This window comes from Tetrao urogallus (assembly GCF_951394365.1).
Source record: "Tetrao urogallus genome assembly, chromosome: 25".
Lineage (NCBI taxonomy): Eukaryota > Metazoa > Chordata > Aves > Galliformes > Phasianidae > Tetrao > Tetrao urogallus.
Genome location: NC_136838.1, coordinates 1,531,951 through 1,557,210, shown reverse-complemented (window position 1 = coordinate 1,557,210; position 25,260 = coordinate 1,531,951). Strand labels below are relative to the sequence as shown.

General features: G+C 54.7%; 1 protein-coding gene across 1 annotated transcript in view; it reads right to left on the bottom strand.

Moving 5' to 3' along the window:
- PIP5K1C (phosphatidylinositol-4-phosphate 5-kinase type 1 gamma) overlaps window positions 1-23,153 on the bottom strand; it is a gene marked incomplete at both ends in the record, with an annotated part of 30,856 nt that extends 7,703 nt beyond the window's left edge. The window contains 13 exons of the mRNA XM_079546731.1: window positions 670-699; window positions 848-1,009; window positions 1,277-1,361; window positions 2,339-2,387; window positions 2,898-2,981; window positions 3,774-3,979; window positions 4,653-4,952; window positions 6,213-6,365; window positions 8,141-8,258; window positions 8,853-8,983; window positions 9,307-9,393; window positions 10,961-10,992; window positions 23,054-23,153. Of these exons, the coding sequence (XP_079402857.1) occupies window positions 670-699; window positions 848-1,009; window positions 1,277-1,361; window positions 2,339-2,387; window positions 2,898-2,981; window positions 3,774-3,979; window positions 4,653-4,952; window positions 6,213-6,365; window positions 8,141-8,258; window positions 8,853-8,983; window positions 9,307-9,393; window positions 10,961-10,992; window positions 23,054-23,153 (1,537 nt within the window). The remainder of the gene's footprint in view (window positions 1-669; window positions 700-847; window positions 1,010-1,276; window positions 1,362-2,338; window positions 2,388-2,897; window positions 2,982-3,773; window positions 3,980-4,652; window positions 4,953-6,212; window positions 6,366-8,140; window positions 8,259-8,852; window positions 8,984-9,306; window positions 9,394-10,960; window positions 10,993-23,053) is intronic.
- Between the last annotated feature and the right edge of the window lie 2,107 nt (window positions 23,154-25,260).

The window sequence follows — 25,260 nt, the reverse complement described above, 5'->3', positions numbered from 1 at the left end:
CCTTATCTGCTGCAGCCCCGTGTGAGGCCGTTCCCCCATGTGAATGCACAAACAGGCGAGAAGTTGAGCTGAGTTCATGAAAACAACAGCTTATCCCAAAGCATCCTCTAGAGAGAGCCAGTAAGCACCATTTCCAGCACAGACAGACACGACTGGAGAAGTAATGCCAAGGAAGACATCTCACTGGTAACCAAAGCTGGATTAAAGGCTTGGCTTGACAGAGATAAATATCCAAGTGAATTAAGAGATGAATCGAGTGCTCGCTGCGTTGCACGGGTAGAAATCTAACACTTACCACTCAAGAAGCCTGCCTTTCACCAACCATCTGTAAACCCAGCCCAGATGGAAGCGATGCAAAGGCAAAGAACCAGAGCCATTCATCTTTTTTCTCCCAATGGCAAGATCTTCCCCCTTACACCCATTCAAACATCAGAAACGTGCAGTTCTCAGTCCCGTTTTTCCTACAGGTGGAAAACCCAACCTTCTGATTGCATTTGGGCTGTGACTGCTGGTGCCAGTTGGCAGAGACTGCCTTGCAGCAGTGACGCAAGCAACCTTCTTTACTGCAGAACCATACAGTGCTGCAAGGAAGGGATCTGGTTGGGATGCAGAGGCGTTGCTTCCCGATCCACCAACTGCTAGCACTGCGACAGAACAATATACTCTTACCTTCCCCCCTGTCCTGGTTAAGTTTAGCACCTGCAAAGCACTGCAAGACAGGGAACAAAGAGCTACCCAACAAGAAGGGCATGCGTTTGGTGCAGAATGAGGAGCTCAGCAAGAAAAGGGAGCACTGCTAGGAAATAGAGGGCGACCACACAGCCATCAGACACCAGGCGGCCGTTACCTTCGTCATCAAGGGTGGGATAGCTCCTGGCTGCACGGAGGTCGTACTGCGTTTCGTCCTTCTCAGAGGGGAGCTGGCTAGCTGAGAACGCAGCTGTTGGACCAGACGTCTTGACAGCCAGCAAGGCACTACGCCCTTTCTTTGAGGGAGATGACTTCAGAGCTGGAGGAGAGGAGTGAAAGAGAAGAGGGAATTACCACCAACAAAAGTCACACCAAAGGAACCTTTCCCTTCATAGACAGAGATGGCCCTGCCTGCTTCATGCTGCCTGGGGAGCTCCAGGACAGGAGTTCGACCACAGAGAGCCATGGCAACCCCAGGGCTCTGCAGCTTTGTGTCACTGCTCAGAATCCTGCCCAGCAATACCCTGGGTGGACACCAGCAGTGAGGTGGGGACAAGGCTGCGTCTCAGACCCGCTCTGTACTTACAGGAGTTCTTTCGGAACACCGTGTTGGTCATGAATTTGAAGAATCTCTCTGCATAGAAGCTGGGTCTGTGTACTGACACCGTGTCCTACAAAGGCAAGAAACCATTGTTTCATTTTAAAATCGCTCCTCAAGGCAGAATTTCTGAAGCAGCCGATGCAATCTTTTCTGCTCCAGCGTTTAACACCGATAGATCCTTAAAATGGAAAGGCTCAGCTGAAATGATCTGATTAATGCTATAAATAAGCCTGAAGCACCGCCTTTGATTTGATTGCATTTGATTATGCTCCTGCTGTAATTTTATAATGGATTTTGGTGCTTTTATTCCTTTATAGGCTTTTTGTATTTTTCAAATACAGACTTGATTACACGTGTGAAATTTCTTCTGGTTTTGCTGGCTGACATTTAAAGCACTCCTGGCTACAGCTGCACATCACACGGACACCAGCATTCAGCCAAGGTCCCCACGCTCTTCAAACGTTTCGTACTTTCTGTTTTAATGGAGCTGGTGCCTCTGCTTCTGATGTCACTGTGCTGCTATGACTTCGCACCTCCACCTCTCCTCTGCATTACTTTTTTAAGGGAAGACTGGATATGCAGTGCTGACAAATAGTTCCTGTATCTAGAGGATGGTCTTTTGTAAACGCACACCTAGCTGCTGCTGGAGATGAGAGAACAGGGAAACACTGCAAGGGATTTATTAGCAGATAGCTTACAGCAGAGGAACCACAGTCAATCACCAGAGCCAAGGCAACGTTCCTCAACACACACACGAACACACAAGCCTTGCACAGCTCCTGGTAACACAGGGAGGAGGAAAATGACAGATGGGAGCAGAGGAGGAGAGCTGGTAGCATGACAGCTAAGCGTGTGAGGAGGTGGAGTGTGCAAGAAAACCTGATTGGGAATAAGTTGTACTACACCGGTGTGGAGGCATAAGAGGCAAGAACTATTCCTTCATCAGCTTCAGCTGTACCACTTCAGGGACTATAAATAGCGAGGAAATTGGCACCAAGTAGCACAAGCCAAGGCAGGTAACCTGCTGAAGGCACCCCCTGCACTCACCCCGTCATGGACAAGGGCCTTCCAGGTATGTTCCAGCTTCTTGATGAACCTAATTGCGGGGAAGAAGCAGAGAGAAAAAGGAAGATCCAGCTCCAGTCATGTACTTGGTGTCAGAGCCACCTTCCATAACCCGCACAGGAGCGCTCACTGAGCTGCTGATCCCTGCTCTGTGGAGCACAGCTTTGCTCCAGCCAAGAGGTCAGCAGAGCACACCAACAGCTGGGCCAGGGCTGCCTGGGAACCCTCCAGGGAAGGAGAAGCAGGGCTGCAAGATCTGCAGCAAATCACCCTCCCTCCCTGAATACGTGCTGCCCATCCCAGGCACAGTGATGGGGAATTTCTTTAAGAACAGCTCATTAGACCTCAGGCAAACAGCTCAGTGTCACCAGCTGTTCTAAGGACAAGATAAAAATCCAGCGCTCCCAACACACATCAGACAGCTTTAGGCAGCCTGCCTACACACCATCAAAGGCTTCAGGAGAGGAAAATCTTCTGCTTTCATTCAGTATTAAAATAGATGGAGCACACTTAGAGGACAGGTGACTGCAGAGGCACCTACCTGTACGACTGAAGGATATCTATGATTCCTACGTGGAGCAGGAGACGCTCTCCTTTGCCATTCACTGCTGGGATTCCTCCCATCCTGCAGGTGAAACAAGGCCACAGTGAGTATAGACTTCAAAAGAGCTGTAAGGCCCCAGGACTGAGGAAGGGAGGTGACAGCACTGGAAGGAGGGCTCTGATGTGGTGGTCAGACAGTACGAAACCTAGCAGCAGCCACCTACCCAGCCAGCCTATCTCACACAGGGGCTGCCTGCCTGGATCACCAAATGTGAGATGTCAGGACAGCACCTGTGTTGTATGACAACAGTTCCATTGGGGCTGGAGAGCACCACATGGATTTTTCTTAGCTAAGGAATATTTCATTCTGAGGACCGGATCAGTTTCAAATTAGCACGAGCTGCCTACAAAGGGCAGCAGATCAGTAAGGACAAAGCTATTCCTTAATACCAGCCGACGGCGCAGCAGCACCAACACACAACAGAAGCATGCAAGCATAAGGCAGGCCACTACAATTAGGGATGCTTTTTGAAAGAATGGAAACACCACATTATTTCCTGGCTCCACTGTGACTGATCCTCCTCTGAAACCAGAACGGCTGGTTCCACGGAGTGTGGCTGCCAGCAGCAAGCACAGCAAAGTGCAGCATTGGGCAGCAAAGTCCACAGGGCCAGCAGGACAGCCAGGAGGAACCCCCAACCCCCAGGGACCGCAGATGGGGCAGACCCTGATGCACAGCTCCATCAGTAACGCAGCTGATCGTGCTGGGATGGCTTCACACAGCAGTGCCGCCGCCCAGCAGAGCTGTAAGCAGCCCTCAGTTTGAGAATTACTCTGCCCCCCCCCAGCAGGAGGAGCCCAGGTTTCCACCTACGTGTCATCTGTGTCTATGGACTCCCCCCGGGCAGCCCCACCCTGGATGGACTCCATGGCTGTGGAGTAAAGTGCCTTTTGCCCCACGGGACGCTTCTCATCCGACGTGCTGTGCGCTCCCTCAGACTGCCGCTCCCGTTCTTGCTGGTCTATGTTATGGACACCAAGCAGCAGGCTGTAGTCCATGATTTTAAAGCTTTCCAACACCTGCAAGTTAGTACAGAATTCAAGAGTAAAGACAAAAAGGCACAGGTCAGCAGTCCAAACAAAGCAAGATCCCAAAACACGGGACGGCCCATCCGTGTTCGTGCTAACAACTGCTTTGCCAGAGCTTGAATGTTTCTGACTAGTAAACATCTCTGGATTCTGCAGAATTTGGCGACCCCACAACCCAAAGGGCTGAAGGCTCACAAGTAGCACGTTACCTGTAAGAAGAACCCTGGTGCTTCTCCCAGAGAGCTGTGGGTGCCTCATCCCTGAGGTGCCCAAGGCCATGGATGGGGCTCTGTGCAGCCTGAGCTAGTGGGGGGCAGCCAGCCCAGACAGGGTTGGGGCTGGATAGGCTTTAAGGTGCCATCCAACCAGCCACTCTGTGACTCTATGATAAATGCCTGTTGCACGTTGCATAGGAGAATGCATTTAGCCCCAAGGGCCTGGCTACAACTGGCAAGACTGCCACAGTTTGAAGCCGAGGTGAAAGGACGTCTCAATCCTCCGAGACTGCCACAAGATTCAACTCCAGTGCTTTGCCTTCACCATAAAGAGCAGCAGAGGGACTTCTCCTGCTTGGGGGTTAGCAGATCAGCAATACTCTCAGTCCTTCAGTCTTCCCCACACCCGAAGCTCTGTTATCCCACTCCCTGAATCATCCCCTCCTTACCAGACAGTCTCGCTGCAACGTCTTCACCAACGCACTGAAGGTGTCTGCATCCAACATCAGGCCCTCGGGCATGTCCTGAATGAAGTCCAGGTCTTTGTACGTGGGGCTGGACTTCTCTTTCTCCTTCTTGGATGCCCGGCGTTTATAGGTTGAGCCTTTCAGGTCAAACTTCAGGTGCATCTTCACCACGCGAGGCAGAATGTTGTTCATCACCACCACGCGGATGTTTTTGCCCCCTGATTGCACACAGTACAGTCCATAAAACTTTGGCAGCAGCGTCCGCGGGTTCTGGTTCAGGTTCTGCAGCAGGGTTGGAAAAAGCATCAGGAAAAGTCATTTGGAACAGGACTTCCAACACAGAGAGCACGAATGAAGCAGCCAGTCTAAGGATTCACCACCCAGAGATTTTCTGAACTTCACGTAAGAGCTGACTGTTACACCTCTGACAAACTCCTGCATTTCAGTGACTCTGGGACCTGAAAATACCACTGGGCCTTGAGTACAGGGATGGGATGTTCAGAGCTCTTTGGGCAAATAACCAAGTCCGGAAATTCCCTGCTTTCCCCATCAACAGCAGCTGAAAAAGGGAAACCAAACTGGAAGAGAAAAACACAAATAAGTGGGAGCTTCAAGTTTAAAAATAACAGCCATCTTCGACTCTTCAGAAGCGTCAGATTCAAGAGCCATTCTTCAGCCCAGAATAAACCAGTTTTTTTTGTTGTTGTTGCTTTTTTTTTTTTTTTAATTTCAAACAAAACAACATCAATTTTCTCCTCCTCCTTCTGGAGAGCTGCTTTGCAAAACACACAGATGGGCAGAGAGCACGGATATCCTGCTCGACTACTGCGTCCTTTTTTCAGACAGCTGCGTTATTAGGAATGACACGACAGACGTGATTTGCTTGTTCAGCTTTGGGAAAGTTTGGGAAGGGAACAGAACATCTCTGCACTGCGATGAGGAAGGACCTGACAGCTTCTGACAGACAGCAGAAGCACAGCTGCACTGAATGTCACACTCTCACCTAGTGCAGGAGTGAGCCCTCGTCAGTGTGCTGCAGCGTGAGCTGAAAGCAACGGAGGCAGCCAAGCAATGCAAACCCCACTTCCCAGCTCTAAAGGAACTCAGGATGAACCTCCTCTGCTTCCTCCTCATTCACACTGAATGGGTTTCCCAAAAACAGCAGAGATCAGGCTTTAGCCCTACGCTAAGCCCCAGGCATTGGAGTGCTGCAGGGAACTCGCAGCTCTGCGCCACAGCAAAACTCTTTGAACTGAGGGAATTTCAGTGCCCTCATCTGTAGAGCTGGGTCTCTCAGTGTAGGTATGCAGACAGGCAGCTCCTGCTTTGCACATATCTCTAGGCAGCAGATTCTGGTTCTACTTTACTGCCTGTTTGCAAACAATTGGTAGGGTTTTTGCTTTGGGATTGGCTGCATGAACAGCACTGGTGCACAGGGCAGGAATGCCACAAGAATCCTGGATGGACAATGTGCTCTGTGTAGGGCTGGGAACAGAAAACTGCCACCGCAAACCCAAATCCCAGGTGCTGGGTGATACCCACCATGTAGTAGCCTGGAAGGAGCTTCTGGAGGAATTCAGCTTCTTTGTGCATCACAGTTTTTATGATGAATTCGTCGTCGCTGGTGACATAGAAGAGGGAGCCGCTGGCACCAGGGTTGGAAAGCTCTATCAGGGGCTCGTTACATAATGAGTACTAGGGAGGAAAAAGATGATGTTTTCAGCCCAGCTCATTGCACACTGAGCTCCATGACCTTGAGGGCTTTCCCCAGCATGCTGCCTACCCGGGAGATTAAGGGGTAGCAAAGCTCAAAAGAGAATTATTTTCATTATAGGTTAGGTCTAAGCAGCAAAGCTGATGGACAATTTACAATTAGAGAGCAAGATTACAGTTGAGGGCATCCCAACTGCTCAGAATCAAGCTAATCTGCTTTCAGCAACATCCAGGCTTCATAATGACATCCTATCTTCTCCCATTGTGCGTGTCCATGCGCATCGCATCGCGGCTCCTTTCAGCACAGACAGAAAGACAGGATTTTAAGAGACAAGCCAGTCTGCTCTGGGTATCTGTGCTGGAGGGAACACGATGCTCTGCTGCTCTCAGCAGCCTCCCTGGCCTCGTGCTGCCCTGCTACAGATGTGCTTTACAGCCACATCTCCCCCAGCTCCTGCTGGAAACACGTGAAAAGCCTAAGAGCAGGTGTCCAAACAGAAAGGAAGGGATCAGCACTCAGAACAGGGGGGGATTCTGCATCGGGAGCACATTTCTAGGCACCAGGCTGCAAACAGCAGGAACAGAAATACAAAGCTCGAGTGCAGACGTGCACTTTGCAGTGAGGCACCAACCCCAGGTGTCTGTGGGGTCAACAGGGTCCCCACAGCACCAGGTGAGGTGAGGAGAGGAAGGCAGGGGACGTAAGGGCCGTAATCAGAGCAATGACTCAAATGCTCGTCATCACGTACTGAAAACAGCTTTCAGCACTGCGCAGATTAATGATCCAAGACTTTATCAAGTTAATTATCTCATGCATAATTAAAGGCATTTGCTGCTGTGGCAGGCAAGAGAGAATCGGGGGAAGCAGAAGCAACAAATCAGAGCTGTGACCTTTGCAGCAGCTCTGTGCCTCACCCGGGTTCTGAGCCACTCATCAAAGCAGGCAGCGTTATCTCGGCTGGCACAGATGGGGAGCGCAGTGACTGTCAAGCCATGCAATGGCACAGACTCGTTTCTGCTTGCATGGTTACAGCTAGGGTTACCCCTGCCTACTGCTGGAGTCAGAAAAAAGCGGCTGTTAGAAAGTGGGGAGGGTGGGAGCTCATTTGGATGGGCGTTTTACCCCCTGAGCAGGGCACTGCTAACATGCATGGCACCTAATTCAACCCCAGTGCACTCCAAGCCTCAGCAGCCGGCATCTCTGGGCAGTTTAAAAGCAGCTCTGAGGAGCTTTCCGAGCCCGGGAACAAGCTGTGCGTTATTCTGTCTTTATAAGATGATTAACATAACTGCATTCACATAGTTCTCAAGTGAGTACACAAGGACAAATTCCCATCTTTGTCCTCGGAGCCCCAGGGGACATTACAGGGTTGCGGCCAACAGAACACAGCCCCTTTTGCTGGTAAACACAGCGAGTTATTGTTAGGGACAGCAACAGAGGAACCCCATAACAGCCTGTGCAGCGCACACTTGAAGCAGGTCATTTCCCCTTCCCTCCAGTGTGAGCTCACAGCGAGCTCTCAGCAAACACAAGCTTTGGTTGAGTGGTGCTGGCCTCACTGGGATTATCCCCCAAAACTGAACAGGAGCCCCAGAGCCACAGCCTCTTCCCACTCCTTGCTGGGATTCCTTCACTCTTCTCTGCCCCTTTTAGGTGAGATCAGCTGACAGCCTCAATTTAGGGGTACGTTTACTGTATTGCTCCAGACCATCTTGAATAAAGCAGGGTAAACACAAGTCCAAAAATACATCCATACCAAATAATCATCTGGACGAATCCCAAAGAGTTCTCGGAAGTACCGAAAAGCCACTGGTGCATAGGTTTTGAACCTGAAGTCAGCATAATGGTGAGCTGGGGTGAGATTGCTTCCTTCACTGCACGAAACAGACATGAGATGTGTGAGTCCTGGTGTTACCAATCACAGGAAAGCGGTCTTGTCGAGGCTACTGTATGGTAAGGATAAATTGAGCCTTGCAAAAAGACACAAACAAACAAACTGCCTTTCCTCTGTGGCTGGACAACAGGAAAGTGGGTTTTAAATTATCTGCCACAACCTATTGCCAAAGAAAGCAAGGAACAGCCACTTGCCAAGCAGGACGTGTTCACATGGAGAATACAGCTCTTGTGAGCTCAGTTCATTTACAGAGGTGAAGAGCCCTAGAATGAGCTTCTCCCATCTTAAACAGTATAATTTGGAGGCAGATATCCTACAGATAGGAGGAAAAGCACACAGCAAGGCTAACCCAAGCACACAGCACTGCACCTTGCATTGTACTTCCTTGCAAGTCAGTGCAAGAATCTAACACTTCCCACTGCTATGTTTGCACAAAATAGATGCATACTTAAAGCACCCAGAGCATCCATCTCTGTCATCCAAAGACAGATGGAAGCTCTCTTGAAAAAATCAGTGAGAGGAAAAAAAAAAAAAAAGAACTCATCCGTTCACTTTGTTTCCTTGTCTCCTTTACCTTGGGAAGAAAATGCTCTCCACCACGTAGAAGTCCTGCATCAGGACATCTCTCTCTGGCTTGGAGCTCAGGTTGCCGACTGTGTACCCGATGCCCAGCTGGATGGCGCCCTTCAGGGTGGAGGAAGTGGTCTGGCAGGGAGGAAGGAGCCGTGTGTCAGTACACAGAGGCTGTGGCTGTGATACTCCTTGCACTGCAGCAGGGCCGTGCCTGTGCCTTCCACGGCCATCCTGAGCACTGCATTCTGCTAAAGAAGCTCAACCAGCTGCTGAACGCATCCTTCAGGCCTCCAAAGGTTGGCACTTTACAAGACAACACAGCACAAGGGCGCTGCATAAAATCAAAATCAAATTGGCTGCTATTGGTTGCTAAGCCAGGAAAGCTCAGCTGCAGCACTCCTGACCCCTGGCCCCGATTTCTCTGCCCACCACCAACGTGCTCCCCAGATCCAAACCTTTTTGTAGGTGGTTTCCCCAGAAGCATCAACACTCCGATGACCAATCTTCTTTCCTTGGCCAGGCTGCCCTGGTAGCGATGGGCCCTGCAAGGAAAGGGCACGGTGACATCCCAGAATAGCCGGCCTGGCCGACAGGAACAAACAGAACAGCACAGGCTGGACCAAGCCGTAAGGATGGAGGAATCCTGACTGCAAGAAGGTGCACTTGGCACTGGCAAGCTCCACCAAGGCTGTTCGATTTATCCATCCATCCTTCAGGACAGCAGGGCTGAAAATACCCAGTCCCCCCCCCAACACACTCAGCACCAACGGGGCAGAGCCTGCGGCAAAGCTACCGAGCCAGGAGAGAAGCTCGTGCCCGGGATTCCCTGCATGCTTGGCTCTGGTTTCCCATCGATTACAAACAGCGACGCATTAAATCAAACCGCGAGAGGTTTGCTCTTAAAAACCCCATGCCCTCAGGTTTCATGGCAATGCCTCACACTTCACTGGAGAAACGAAAGGCTGATAAGGTGGATAACACAACCCTGCTCCTGCGTTCACATGGAGATAATCCATTTAAGCGAGATCTCATTTGTTAACAGTTCAAAGGACGGGCTGCAAAAACAGCTCCTCCTGAAGTTTTGCAAAGGAGGGAGCAGATGGCAGCTGCAATCCAGCAGGCTGGCAATGCAACCCACTGGGTTAAGCTGCACGCAGCTCCTCTTGCAGCCCCAGCAGCCAGCTGTGGGGAGCACCGGCAGCACTTGGGGTCTTGGGACACTATGGAATGGCCAGGCCCTGGCTGCTCTTAAAGCAGAAAGATCCAAGGTCACTTCCCAAGTAACAGTGTTACATCACTGTCTCTCAGTGCTGCACAGAGCCGTCTCTCAGAGCTGCAGCAAACAGCAGATAATTTTGTTCAGACAGAAGTTCTTTGTGGTTTAGCTGTTCATCAGGAGCTTGCAGCTATTTCTGGTCCCGCACTTCAGGAACAGGGGGGCAGCCTCATTTCTCCTTCAAAACCTTCCTACCCCTCTTTGAGCATCTTCCTGCAAGCCTGCCTTTCCTCACGGCTCACCACCACCCTCCCACAATAATTAAGCCACAGGTGTTGGTTCAGCAATTCCCATCGTATGACAAACAGCAACAAATCTCCTGCACAGAACCTGCATTTTCAGGCCAAGAAGAAGCGGGGCTCATTCTGCACTGAGGAAAGTAACTTTCAAAGGAGTTTTCTGCAATGCGCATTTCTGGGCAGGCAAAAGGAACAACATCCCATGTTCCTGGCAGCGTATGGAAGGTTCTGCTATTCATGTGTATCAGTGCTCATCATCCCAGGTGAGTAATACAAAAGGGGAATGCTGGAAACTCGGATCAAAGAAAACCCATTGGAACACAGTGCCCTAAAGCACGAGTTTGGGGCACAGCTTCCAGACACAACAGCTTCCTCACACTGGGCTCCTGCTGCCAGGTGATCCAGGAGGTGACAGTGATTCTGCAGCCTGGGCTATGGGACAGAGATCAACCCCTCGAGCTGCTGCAGGGCTCTGTGCTGCACTGCTGCCTGGTCCCACTGCCAGGAGCAGGTGAGGCCCTGCAGGAGCCCAGCATGCAGCCTCCATTCATTGCGCTCTCATTTCTCTGCAAGGGGTTTTCAAGACCATCTCACCTCGGTGATGGCTGCTTTCTTCGGTGCCAGACCTGAGGAGAGAAAGGCAGAGCATCACTAAAGACAGGCATGTGAGATTAAGAACACCAGAGACAACAGACTGCTTTGCTCACTCAAGCAAGCTGCAAAGCCCATCAAGCAGTTGTGCTGTTTTCAGTTTCACTTCAGTGCAGGAGCCTCAAGTTCCTGGGTTCACCCAACGACACAAAAGCACCATTTCTCCCAGCAGTTATTTTTTCTGGAGGTTCCAGCAAAGAGTTCTAAGACCCATGTAAGCAACTGGGCTGTGCAACACCACGGCCAGATGCACCCAGAGGCCCACAGAGATGCTCGTGAAGCTGCTTCTCATCACAGCACAATGCACAAGGATCACTGAACTTATTTACAGAACCCAGCGTCCAAATACAACACAAAAATGAACCCATCGCTTATCTCCACTGCTGACTTTGGGAGAAGCCACCATTCTCACCATTTCTCCATTACAGCCAACAGTGAGACAGTAAGATTTTGCCTACAGCCTTCAGATACAGGACCAGAGCTGGGAACAGCAGCCAAAACCACCTCATCCCAGTGGTACGTTCACAGTCTGCAACTCAGCCTCCCAAACCAAGTGCTTTGCCTGCATATGCAAAGCTGGAGCAGCTTTGTTTTGCTGTTTTGCTTTACATCACACTGCCTTCACTCGCATGGGTTGAAATCCAGCTAATCCACAGCACAACTATAAACCAGACAGGGTGACCATCAATGGAGCACAGCACCGTTTGTCTTGGAGAACCTGGAGCTGAAACTGCAGTTCTTTGGCCCACGACAACTCGCCTTCCTGGTCACCCAGCACAAAGCCCAGCAGTGGGCAGGGCAGGGGGATGCACAGCACTGCAAGGGCTGGGATGCTGCCCCGTGGCCAGGAGCCCTGCTAATCTCTTTGCTGCGCTTTGTCACGATTCCAGAGCGGGAGATTATCTTTAATTTTGCGATAATTACCACAAGCTGCTTTCATTGCCAGCCTTTAAGTGTCTGCTGCTGTACACGTACCAAGTGTGGGATCCACACCAACCGCTCGTAGGAAGGACCCAGGGCAAGGACTGGGGATCTCCAGGAGAAACAATGCTTCAGGTGCATGAGGGAATCAGCAGCAAAACCTCTCCAAAGAGGAAAAAAAATCAGCTTTATGAAATCAACTCCAGGCAGAACACAAAAAAGAAAAACCTTCCGCTGGCTCAACACGCTGACAGATGGACCTGCGCAAACTGCCCCAACCCCAGCGCGGGGGCTGCGCAGCCATGAGAGCTGGCGCTGTTCTGTGGGGCACCAGAGCTGTGCAGGGGGAAGTCTGGGTGCTCAGCAAGCTAATTGAAACGATTCTTATCCGATTTGGTGCAGCTCAGCGCGGGCGGAAGCGTTTGGTGCGGCTCTGGTTGGAGAAGCGTGGGCCGGCCTCAGCCCTCTGCCCGCTGCAGGGCTCTGCCGGGCCCGACCTGCTGCCTTCAGCTCTTCTCACCCACACGCTGCTCTCATTCGGTTCGATGCTGACGCTGTGCCGCTCACCGCTCCCATCTCCGGTTTTGTCTCCATTGCTTCCATCCGCCTCTCAGCACAGCCCGCCCGGCTCCTGCATTGCAGCTGCAGCCAGCGGGATGCGATCAGCCCCACAGCTGCACGTCTCGGCTCCAGCACGTGCCCCAGCTCGGTTTCTGCATTCAGTTCTGCCTCTCCACCAGATTAGATAACCCGTTTCTGCTCTTACACAACATGCTGCCTCGACAAATTCACGCTCTGAGCTCTCCAGGCCCCTCGCCTCTCATTCGTGTGATGCAGGCAGGGGGCTCACCAAGGAACCCGCACCTTCAGCTTCGTCCTCCTCCTCTGGGCCCTCAAGTCAGCACGCAGTGCAGTGGGGTTGGGGCACCCTCTGGGTGCTGCCAATGGGGACACACCAGCGGTGGCACAAGTTCAGCAGTCCAAGAATCATCGATCTTTTGGGCTGAAAAACAAAACTCTGGGGAAAAAACTTTTCCTTGCTGTCCACAACCTATCCAGAGTTAAAAGCATGGGTTGCAAGCTTGACTTACACGAGGAATTTCTCTGGAAAGAAGCCTTCTTTATGAGACATGTGCACACACTTATAACTCACAGATATTTAATGCTCTACGACACTCCAGAGAAGCAATGGCAGCAAATTGTAGGAGCTGGTAGATCTGTCTGGGCTCCTTTACCCCAACAGAGGTGGTGCTGCATTCGAGTATTTACCAGGAGATCTGCACTGTGACTGCAACTAAAATTCATGGAACACAAACAGACCCCTGGATGGAATTCTGCTGCCGTTCAACGATGATGGAGCCAGCACCAGCAAACCTTTTGGACTGGAGAAGGTGGAGGCTGTGAGCACAGCACTGCTGTCTGCTCAGGCTGCCCCACGCCGCCTGCTTTAGGGCACGAGCTGGGAAAGGCAAGGGCTGTGCATGGGGAGCAGATGTGTGGAGGCAGAAATATGGAGAGAAAGGCTGGAAGTGCAACGTGTCCATCCAGAGAGACAGCTGCTGCTCTCCGCGAGGGCCTGCTGAGAAAATGAAACGAAGGCAACACAGCAGCAACTGGGAGAAGATGCCAGGAAACAAACCTTGGCCAGGAGCAGTGCCCAAATTGGCACACATGAGAAGCAGCCCCCGAACTTCTCACAGCCCAAGAGCAGCATATGGCACCGAGTGGCCTGAAGCAACGGGCTGGGAGGAGCAGGGACAGGAGCAGGGACAAGACGTGCAGCAGCCACCCTGAGAAGGCAGCTCCTTACACCCTGCCCTTCCCAGCCACGATGACCTACTTCTGATCACTACGTGCACTTTCTCTCCTTTGGACAACAACGTTGGGTTGGGATGGGAGGCATCAAGAAAGTCGCAATACTAAATGGAGCACTGAGGTCTTCTCCCACTTTGATGCAGCATCTCTGGGCAGACGAACGATTTCCAGGACCACCTACAAGACCCTGCGCTGGTTCCACACCACCTGGCACCCCGATAAAGCTGGCGGTCAGCAATCCCCATAACCCCACACAGATTCCACTTGGGGAAAGCTGACGGCGCTGGCACCGTGCCCTCTGCCATGCCAACACCACACCCTGCTCTCCCTTCCCACCCCTTTGCCTCGTTCACCTGAGCATAAACTTGTTGGGGACAGAACGTTGTGGATATACGAGCAAAGGGAAAGCGCTCCACGTGCTGCAAGGCAGGACGGGGCTCTGGGGCACTGCGCACAGCATGCTCCATCCCTCACCAGGCACCAGACCCACAGCCAGCCCTGCGCAGCATCACAGGGACCGCCACGAAGAGGTGTTTCTGCACCAAAGGCAGCCATCAGCCTGCTTTCCTGCTCCAAGTTTTAAAGCAGAAATTCACCCTGCCTCGCACTCATCTGTTCAGCCAGGCCAGGGCGCAGGGATGCCAACGCCTTCCTGCCCAGCTCTGCTCCCTGGATGCAGGTGCAGGACAGCATCAGCCCTTTGGGATGCAGGTTGCTGAGGCAGGATGTGCCCTGCTAAAACGTTTCCTTGACAACTAACCAGAAAAACGCTTACAGCAGGGAAGGCCAATTACAGCAGGGAACAAGCAGGACAAGCTGGGGGAAATGAAATTTAAAAAGAACTGATTTGTTTCCTTGTCTCCCATCAGCTGCATGTAGGAAAAGGACAATTTTAGAGCGCCTGTAGCCCGAACCGTGTGACACATCTGACAAAAAAAGCCAAACAAAAACCTCATCAAGAGGAGCCCACAATAGCTGACATCCAATAGCAGAGAAGGCTGCAGCCGCTCGGCTCTGCTGTGGTTATGCAATGCAGGGATGGATGCTCAGCCTCTGTGCTGGATGGGAAAGGTGCAGCCTTATCTGAACGCAGTGTTCTGGCTGCAGGAGGGCGGCGGGGATGAGCAAAACACGCTCCCAGCACCCAGAGCGGGGTGAGGGTGAGACGGTCCCAAGGTCAGCAGCTGCAGCCTCCTCCCTGCCCCGGCTTCGCTCCTCAGTGCAGCCTTCAAGCCCAAGTCTGCCTAAAATTCAAGCTTGATTAGGATTAATTAGAGACAGCGAGCAGCACGGCAGGAAGCGCAGCCTCTCTGGGATGGAGGCAGCTCTCTGCATCCATGACACCACAGCAAAACCACGATGCTAATTTAGAGCAAGGCCATTACAGGCTGGAGGACTTTGAAGCTATGGCAAGGGCCAGCTGCCCCCGGCCTTTGCTGGGGGGGAGGATCAGCTCTGCATCCCTGCACACAACGCAGGGCAGAAGGAGGAGGTGGCTGGAAAAACGAACCTGCCTGGAGCCAGTCCCAAACTTCTGGAGCCGAAAAACAGGCTGGGATGTAGCAATGGAGAGGAGCCGGGACCCCACAGAGTCATTAAGTTGGAGCAGACCTGCGTGATGCTCCAGTCCAACCCCAAACCATCCCACCGTGCCTGCTGACACCAAGTGCCACATCTCCAAAGTTCTGGAGCCCTTCCAGTGATGGTGACTCCACCTCTCCCTGGGCAGCCGTGCCAGCACCCCTCCAAAGAAACTGCACCTAACATCCACCCCGAACCCTCCCGGGTCTGAAGGCCACAAATCATCTCGAAGACACACCTGGATTTTTCAGGAGCGAGGTATTTCCTGATTTACTCCAGCCAAAGCTGCTCGCCTAAATCCTCTAAGATTTAATTCCCCTCTTGCTAATGTCTCCTGACAGAGATTTTCCTGGGGGTGCTCACACACCGGGGCTAAAAGGGGATTTCAGAAATGGGTCGCAGAGCTGCGGCAGGGGAGGCTCAGGCTGGGGGATAGGAAGGATTCAGCAGCAGCGGGCAGTGGGCTCCTCGAGCTGCTCACCACCACCTTCCCTTCCCTTGTTGAGGCCATTTGTGCTCTGTGTCCGCAGTGCTTTGGTCTGATGCTCCTGCTCCATGCTAACAAAGGCACCTGAACAGATGGAACTAAACAAGCCATAGCAGAATGAGCTCCAAAGATGATGTGTGCTGCTCACCCCAAATCCCAAAGGTGTTGGGGACATTGCTGGGCTCCCAGCACACATCCATGCCCAGAGCTGCACTGCTGGGGATCCAGAACACAGCACACAGCCCCAGAGCTGTGCCAGTGGATGGAGAATCTGAGCATCCCCTATGAGGAGTAGGTACAGAACGAAGCAATAGGAGACAGCAGCACCACATGAACTGAATGCCAGCACTTCTGAACCATGTGGCGCTCAGCTCCATAAGAAAAATCCTGCAGGAGCTTTAATCCAGCTTGCTAAGGCTTCCTGCTCCCAGCACAGCCCTGCAGGCTCCGCGCTTTGTGGGGTGGGAGGAAGAAAGACAACATGCAACCATGCTGGCCAACCATTCTCAATGGGGAATGCAACACACAGAGAAGTCGTGCTGTGTAAATCCCAAACCCCGTAGCTTTTATGCTATGGGCAGACAGCTCAGCACACAGGTCAGGGCTCCTTCAGGCTCATCAGTGAGGCCAGGGGGGTTTCAGTGTTGTTTTCAGCACATCAAAGTGGAAGTCACAAGGCTTGGAGCAGTTGAGCATCCATGGCTTTGTGTGCAAAGAGCCCAAGGCAGCTGTGATGAAGCAGAGCTGGATGTTGCGGGGCCACGAAGGACGGATGCAACCCAACGCCGCAGCTCTGCACAGGGAGCCTCTCCAGCCCCACTCTGCTGAAACAGGTGCACCAGTTTTGCCAGCGCTTAAAGGCCAGCCATAAGGCACAGGACACATGGAGAGCGTTCTCTTGGCAAGTCCAACGACCCAAAAGCAGAAGCTCTAATAGAAAACATGAAATAACAGGCAGCACTTGCCACTTCTGCCCATGATCTGCTCATTCCCCCTTGGGATGAGCAGCTGCCATTCACACACGGCCCACCTCTGCCTCCCACAGCCCTCGGAGAGCCCCATGTTGTTACAGAATGATGTCATTTTTCCACCCTGAATTCCTGAAAATCCTCCGTCCTCTTGCAGCAGCTCCCTGAGAGCAGTTACAAGCAACCTTAGGATGCTCATTCCTTTGCTTTCACATCTTTAATGCTCATTTTTGGGCATTCTCAGCCTGGCTGAGCATCCCAGACCCTTCGTCTCCCTACGACTCCTGCTTAATGCTGCACAGAGCACAACATCCATCCCTTGGAGAGTACAGGGCAAAAAGGTGTTATCATCTCTCTTCCATCAAAACCGACTGAAGCCCGAAGGGATTCTGCCCTGCGAGGAAGCACTCTGGATTTAACAGCAGTGCACACACCAACACCGCACCTGAGCACTGGGAGAATCAACGTGCAGCTTCCACTGAGCAGAGGTTGAGAAGAGAAAAATCAAACACTACCAAACTGTTGGTCTTCCAGATGTTGGGCTGAGCAGAAAGAACTGTGCCTGATTTCTGGCTTGGCTGGAGCACAGCACAATCAGCTGGCACTGCCAGCACCGCTCCAAGATGCTTCCATCTCCCAGCACTTACACTGAGGATGCAGCAGTGCTCAGCAGGCGACGGCTTCAGCTAGCTGCCTCCCTTTGGAAAACACCAACATGGATGACTTTGCCTGGAAAAATCCACAAAGTTTGATCCATCAAATGTGCAGAGAGATTATAGGAGAAGTGCTGCAGCAGCTGCTGTCTCCAACCTGTGCTAGAGGAGCTGGTAATATTTTGCTTGTGCAACTGAACACAGCAGCAGGGATTGCGTGGGCATGAAGGCACACACAGGTCTTCCCTGGGCTTTCAAAGAGGACAGCAAGGCAAATTGCTTCTGCCCCCCGAACTGAACCACCACACTGAGCATCATCAGCGCTGCGAAGGAACCTCAGCTCCTCCTCTACACATATATAGCACTTTCCAAAAAGAAACCAGGCCACCCAACCAGGCAACCAGAGCAAATCACCTTCATTTTACTTTGCAAAAGTAGAAACCTGCATTTCTGGGCCTTATGCCAAGCCCGAAGGTTTTTTTCTTAAATCCCTCTGATCTTCAGGACCTTGAGTAAAATCCCATTCCCATGGGCTCAGCTTTGGGAAAGCTCTGCTTGGTGCAGCCAGGAGCTGCCCAGCCTGATGGAGCCACGCAGAAGTGGAAACAGAAGGGAGAAAGGTCTGAAAGCAGCAAAAACCGAGCCTCAATCGCCAGCAGGCTGCAAGCAGCAGCGCTGGGAACAGGGTGTGCTCACACTGTGACTGCAGCACCGCCTTCACTGCTGCCCGATTGCAACTGGAGGGAGAAAAACAACAAGTGAAGATCCAGGAGATTGGGAGGATGCTGCTGGCTTGGCCTTCAAACCAAATCTCTTCCACTCACAAACGAGGAATTTCACCCTAAGAATTCTCTCCTGCTGTTGGAATGGGTGGCAGACTCAGACAACCTCCCTGATTTAATACATGGCAGAATAAGAGCAGTGCTGCCCACCTCCTCCCTGCCCACCCCTCCAAACTGGCTGTTTGTTTCCCCACCAGCTTCAGAGCAAGCAGCAATTTCTGCCGAGAACAGATTCTGCTAATTACAGCCCTGTGCCCTGCAATGAGCTGCAGGTGGCCCAGTGCTGATGGGGCACTGTGAGGGCTGTGCTCAGTGGCTCTGGGTGCAGCTGCAAAAGTTCCACTTACATCACCCACCTTGGCAAAAATAATGGAATTCTTCAAAAATCACTTTGTTCCTGCTTTTAATATTTAAGAGAACCACTCATGTGATGCACAGAACCACAGAATGGCCGGGGTTGGAAGGGACCCCAAGGGCCGTGAATCTCCAACCCCCTGCAGGGCCACCAACCTCCCCCTTTCACAGCAGCCCAGGCTGCCCAGGGCCCCATCCAACCCGGCCTTGAACACCTCCAGGGATGGACGGGGCATCACAGCCTCTCTGGGCAGCTGTTCAGCCCCTCACCGCTCTCACAGCACAGAACTTCCCCTGACATCCAACCTCCATCTGCCCTCCCTCCATTCAAACCATTTCCCCTTGTCCTGCTGTCATCTCCCCTTGCACAGAGTTGATTCCCCTCCTGTTTGCAGGCTCCCTTTAGGCACTGCAGGCTGCACTGAGGTCACCCCCAGCCTTCTTTTCTCCATGCTGAATGAGCCCAGCTCCCTCAGCCTGCCTTTGTAGGGAGGTGCTGCAGCCCCTGCTCATCTCTGTGGCTCCTCCAGACCCTCTCCAACAGCTCCCCATCTTTCTTGTGCTGGGGCTCCAGCCCTGGGCGCAGTGCTGCAGACGGGGCCTCACAAGAGCAGAGCAGAGGGGGACGATCACCTCCCTGTCCCTGCTGCCACCCCTCTGCTGATGGAGCCCAGGTTTTACGACTGCAGATTCAGGTTCTATGCATTCTAGTTGCCCAGGGAGGTTGTGGATGCTCCCACCCTGGAGGCATTCAATGCCAGGCTGGATGCGGCTGCGAGCAGCCTGGTTGAGCAGGAGGCACCTCTGCCTATAGCAGGGGGTCGGAATTAGGTGATCTACCAACCCAAACCATTCAGTGATTCTATGAGAGGGATGGGTTTGCTTTGGTGAAGGAAGCAAAGGGACGAACCCTTATGGTGAGCAGCCTGCAGCCATGGGGTGACCGCTGTGACTCAGCCCATGTTTCTCACCACAACCCAGCGCCAAACCCACACACACACCGGGAAAGCCACGAGAACACCCGATGGAAGACAACAGCTTAATTAGGGGCTGACAGAGCTTTTTGCTGCAACACGTGTGGGTGAGAAGAGACGAAACGACAGAAACGCTGCTTCGATCGCTTTTAGCTTTTCCATTTCCCAGAAAAGTTCTGAGGTGAACTCGGCTGCTGGCAGCACTGCAGCACACGAGTGAGTGCCAGGCTGCTGGGGAACGCAGCACTGCTGAGAGCTACCTAAAGAAGGCACAACCACAACATCACTGTATCGTTGGCTCGCCCTGGGCTGCTCAGAGGCTCCGAGCGCAGGGCTCACCTCACACAGCCTGATTTCCTCAGAGAGTAAATCCCCAGAGAGCAGCTGGAGAGCCTAGGAGAGCCCCACAGCGCTTCTCCTTCCAGCACGACACGAGCTGGCAGAGCAGCACTGGGCACCGTGCTGAGAAATCCAGCGCTGAAGAGCTCAGGACAAAACTCACCCACGGGATTTCCACATGACCCTCCTTCCCCCCTGCACTTCTGCAGTTTAATCCCGTCATGAAATCGGCCCTTTGCTTCACGGTGCCTTGGTGTACCTCTCCACCACAAACACGACTGCCACCAACCAACCCTTCCCACTGGGAGAACACCATGCAGGAACACCATGCAGAGGAACCGCCCTGCACTGGGAACGTGCTTGGCAGTCCAAAGAGACAGCTGGGCACAGCAAAGCACAACAAGGGCAGAAGCAGCGTGCAACGAGAGCAGCTCCCTCGGTCAGGACGCTGCCCAGCCCTAATTCAGCACTCAGCTGCCTGCATCTGAACGATGGATGTGCTGGGAAAGAAAGCAAGTGTTAAAATTCCTGTTCCTGCTCTTCAGGCTTCAATCACCTTATAAGGGAAAATCACATTTATTTACTAAGGCTGTGCATCCCTGCAGCCCTCAATGGCTGTGTCAGTGACTCGCTTCCACCATCGCTCGCAGTCACACGCTCTGCACACCAACCCCTCATGGGCTGCTCCCCATGGGGCTGTTCAATCCCCCACAGCCCCAGCCTCCGTGGCCAAGCAGCAGCAAACTGCCACCAGACCCATCACTGCACGCCCTGCTGTCCCAGCCTCCCTCCCTGGTCCGGGCCCATCCACGCCTCAAAGGAGGAGGATTCTGGAGCAGGCTGAATTCCATTCACGCTGCCTCGCTCCTTCCCTGCAGCTGAGCTGTGACTTATTGACTGTGAAGGAGCTGCAGGGTCTTTCTGAGTTCAGGGCATGGGGTGTTTTTGCCTAGCTGGCTCCCCCTGCCATCATCTTATAGCACCATTTCACGGGAAAGAGGCACGTGACATCCAACTGTGAACCATAATCGTGCTGAGGACGATGTTTACATTTGATTTTTCCTCAAGCTGATAAGCTCTCTCCAATTTCCCTCTCCATCACGTTGGTACAGATTGAGCGGCTCATGCCCCACGGGTTGGAATTCTTCTCTTATCTCTCATCTGCTCACTGGAAAAAAAAAAAAAAAAAAAAAAAAAAAAAAAGGGCTTTCAGCAGCCCTTCAGTTATCACTGCAGAGGGAAGGGCTGCGGAGCTCTGTCTGTGGCATCCAACGCTGCCCCAATGCCTCTGGGGCTTCAGCTGTGCCCAGCACACGCAGAGACCTCCACGCATCACTGCAGCTCCTGAAGCAGAGGGATTCAGCCCCAAAGAACATTCCGTCCCTGCTGCAAGCTGTAAGCAACACACAGGCTGCGATCCATGCAACAGGAGCCACGAGAAATGGAAACAGATTGAAACCAACTCTCAGCCCAATGGGGAATCAGGATTTCCAGACTCCACCTTTACAAGGAGAGGGAGGAGAGCGCTCTGTCTCTTCTGCTCTCGCAGTTCCTACTGTGAGCCGCCAGCAATGCGACCCCCGGCTCAGACGCAGCCCCTGAGGGCAATGCTCTCCTCTCCCAGCTCCTGGGGACACCCCAGACCAAAAGCCTTCGGTGCCCACTGCACTCAGAGTTCCTCAGAACCCCCCAGCAGCTCCGAGCCCTGGACCAACACTGGTGAACAACCCCCCATGCTGCCTGCAGCTCCCTCTGAGGACCAGAGGCAGAGGGGCCAGGAAGGAGCCATTCACACACGTCAACTTTTCCAAACTCCATTTGCAGCCACGGCGATTACAAAACGTTCAAAACCTCAAGGCCTTGTTCTCACAAAGACATGGATTAGCCCTGTTTGCTCACGAGCATGCCCGGCTGGCAACACTACGCTGCCTTCCTCCTTCAAAACACACCCTGAGGGTTCCCAGAGCTCCAGAAGGGGCCCCGAGCTCAGTCCCGTGGGGTCTCACTGAGCAGCAGCCTCGCTCACTTCACCCTTCCACGTCCTGTGGGGGTCTCACTCCAATGGGGGTCCAAATGGCAACGGTGCAGGGCACGTAACGTGGAGATGCTGTGACTGGGAGTCACTGAAACAGGATGAGGTGAGCATGAGAGCCCAGTGCACAGTTCCATCTGCTGCAGCCAGCAGAGCTGATCACGATGCTGCTGCCATGCCACCAGGCCTGCGGGTTTGGCTCCTTCCAGAAAACACTCAGGGCTGCTTTACCGCTGTCTGCAGCCTTGGGAGCCCCGAGCGACACAGCTTGGGATCTGCTTAAGTGAGCAGCGTGCAGCTTGATTCAAAGAAACGACATAAACACTGAAGCATCGGTGTCGTTACCAGCTCCACTTCATCTCTGCTATCAGTGTAAGGTAAGAGCCCATAGGCTTGGGAAATGCAGGTTCACTTGTGATGGGCAGAAAAGCACCCAGCGCTGAGCTCCAGTCTCCATAGACACCTGGTTTTGGACTGAGCACCAAACAACCGCACAGAAACGCAGAGAGGGGGGGGACATACATCACAACAACGTGCCAGGGCCGAGCACAGGGACGCGGGTGCCTTCCCTGCCATGCTCCCCAGCAGCACAGCTGAGGGCTGTCAGCCCCACAAATCCTGCAGCAGAGCCCAAGGGCTGTGCAGGCAGCTGGGGGCTGCCCCACATCCACGCGATGACGTCCCTGAAATAAGCACGGACCCGCTGCCAGGTTTTGGTGTGAGCGCTGCAAGGCACGGGGTGGCCGACAGACCGCAGCCCGCATCTCTCAGTGCCGCGGAGGAGCTCCGGGAGCGGACAGCCCCCCGGCCCCCCACACATCCAAAGCCGGTTTTGAGACCACGAACGAACCACAGAGCGGCAGAAAGGTGCAACTCCGGCCGGCGCGGGCCGCCCCGTGCCCCCCCAGCACGGAGCCCCAGAACCACGGGCTCCGTCCGCGTGTGTGGGTACGGAGCCCCCACCCACATCCCCCATAGGGCGGAACCATTCGGGCTGAGGGGAGGGGGGCAGCTGGAGCGGCCCACGCCGAACCCCGAGGGTGGCGCTGAGAGGAACCACGAGACGGAACTGGGGGGGGAGGAGGGGACACCGCCCGGAGGGGCTCCGCGGGGGGACGTTACCACGTTACCTCCCGCCGCGTCCGGTTCCCCTGCGCCGGCCTCCGGGGTGATGGCGCCGGCCCCCGCCACGGCCGAGCCCTCCGCCTCCTCGGGCACCTCCAGCTCCATGGCGGCCGCCGCCAAGGGCGCGGGCAGGGCACGGCAGGCCGCCGCCGCCGCCGAGCTCCTCCCGGCTCCGGCCGCCGCCGCTGAGCAGCCTGGGAACGGTGGGGACCATAGAGCGCGGGAGGCGCCGCGGCCAGACACGCCCCGGCGGCTCAGGGCGGAAGTGGGCCGCGGCCACAGCCGGAAGTGGGGTCGTCCCCTTCCGTCAGAACTAATCGCGACGCGGAATCTGAGTGTCGCGATAGTCCTCGGAACCGGGACCGAGATCGGGACCGGGATTGCGACCGGAGTGGGATGGGAGGAGCGGGGACGGGAATGGGGCTCAGCGTACCATAGAGCGGCGGAGACAGAGCGGCGCCAGCTGTGCCGGCGCGCAGAGGGCGGGACCTAAGCGTCGCTATGGCAGCGGAGCCGGGCCGTTGCCATGGCAGCGGGGCCTACTGCTGCCCCGCGGTTGGATTCCCCCTTGCCGGGCCCGGTGCATCGGAGCCGCGCTGAGACCGCCGGGGTCGCTCCGTGCCGTGGAGCCGCTCCCCCTCTCGGTTCCAAAGCCCCGCTCGGCCCCACCGCATCGTGTGGCCCCAGGCCGAGCCCCGCGCCCTCCGGCCGTCGGCGCCACCTAGCGGCGGCTGGGCCCTGCGAGAGGCTGCGGCGGGCAGCCCCCGGCCCGTGACGTCTCGCCCCGAACACGGCGTGGCTCAGGGGACGGCCGTGGCTGCCCCGGGCTGTGAAACCCGTCCGGCAATGGGCCGCATTCCCCGCCAGCCCTAATGATGCTGCTCGGCCGCCCCGCCGTGCCCCCGAGGGGCCTGGGCCGCGTCCCTGCGAGGGAGGGGACCGGGAGGGGACCGTCCGAGCTGCCCCGTCCTCCTCCGAGACGAGCGGCGAGCGGCGGCACTCGGACAGGGACGTCGCCATGTCCCCAACCCCGGGGTGGCCGCTGGTGGCGGGGGGATTCCGGAGGAATTGGTCCCCCCGCGATGCCCTGGCATGGGGCCTCGGCCCGCCGCAACCCCACGGGAACCAAACGCAGGCTGCTGGAGCCGGGAGCCGCGGCGTGAAGCTGATCTCGGTGGCTGGAATCCCACCCGGCGGCAGGAGGAAGGGCTCCCGGCCCGTAGTGAGGTGGGGGCCCGGCAGAAGGGATGGGGAGGAAGGCAGGTGGCAGCTGCCGCTGGGGGGCAGGGGGTTACATTTTCTCCAATGTGGCCCCCCAGCATTGGTGCCGTGGGTCAGCTGGCAGCGTCCCTGTGCCCTCTGGGGCCTGAGGCACCCATGGGTGCTCCAGGCAGCACAGGTGGCACAGAACCCCGTGCAGTACCCCATCCTCAGGCACTGCCACCCCGTGTCCCCAGGTGCCCTGTCTCTATCTGGGGCTGAGAATGGGAGCAGATGTGGCTGAGCCACTAGCCTGGGGGAGTAGCAGAGACAGCCCCCCCTGGGATTTCCACTGTGCTGCTGGAGCTGCCCAGGGACCCTCAGCTCCTGTTGTCTCCCTCCTGCAGGCAGCGTCTGGCCCACAAAGGGTTACGCAAGGCAGCACCCAGGAGTGTCACCGCTGCCACCAACCCTGGCGCTCAGCTCCTTCCTGGTCACATTCAGCTGCGGGGGACGAGCCACAACACGGTGAGTGCTGGGGAAGTGGGACACAGCTATGGGCTGCCTGTGCCCAGCAGCCCCAGGAGGGGGTCTGAGGACCCTCCTGGAGCTCTGCCCCAACCACGGGGACAGATTGGGAAGAGAAGCCCCAGGGCACTTTGGATGTTGGCAGGAGACCTGGGCAGGGTGTGCCCTCCTTGGGGTGCTGTGGCTACAAGCTGTGTGGGCTTGAGGATGCAGGGCTGGAACCCTGTCATTGTGGCTCCGCACCCCAGCCCGGAGGCCATGCCTCCATTCCACCTTTGTACACCCAGCTGGGGCAGCTCCCAGCACCAGGGCAGGATCAGGATCAGCTCTGGGATGCAGCTGGGGCTCGGTCGAGTGCTGGGCGGCTGCTGTTGGGGCTGGAACCTCAGCGATGCCTTCCTGCATGGCTGATGCTAGACAAGGGATGGGTGGCTTGGCAGAACTGGGTAGGCTGCGGGGGGCATCTCAATGTGAGTGGGGCACG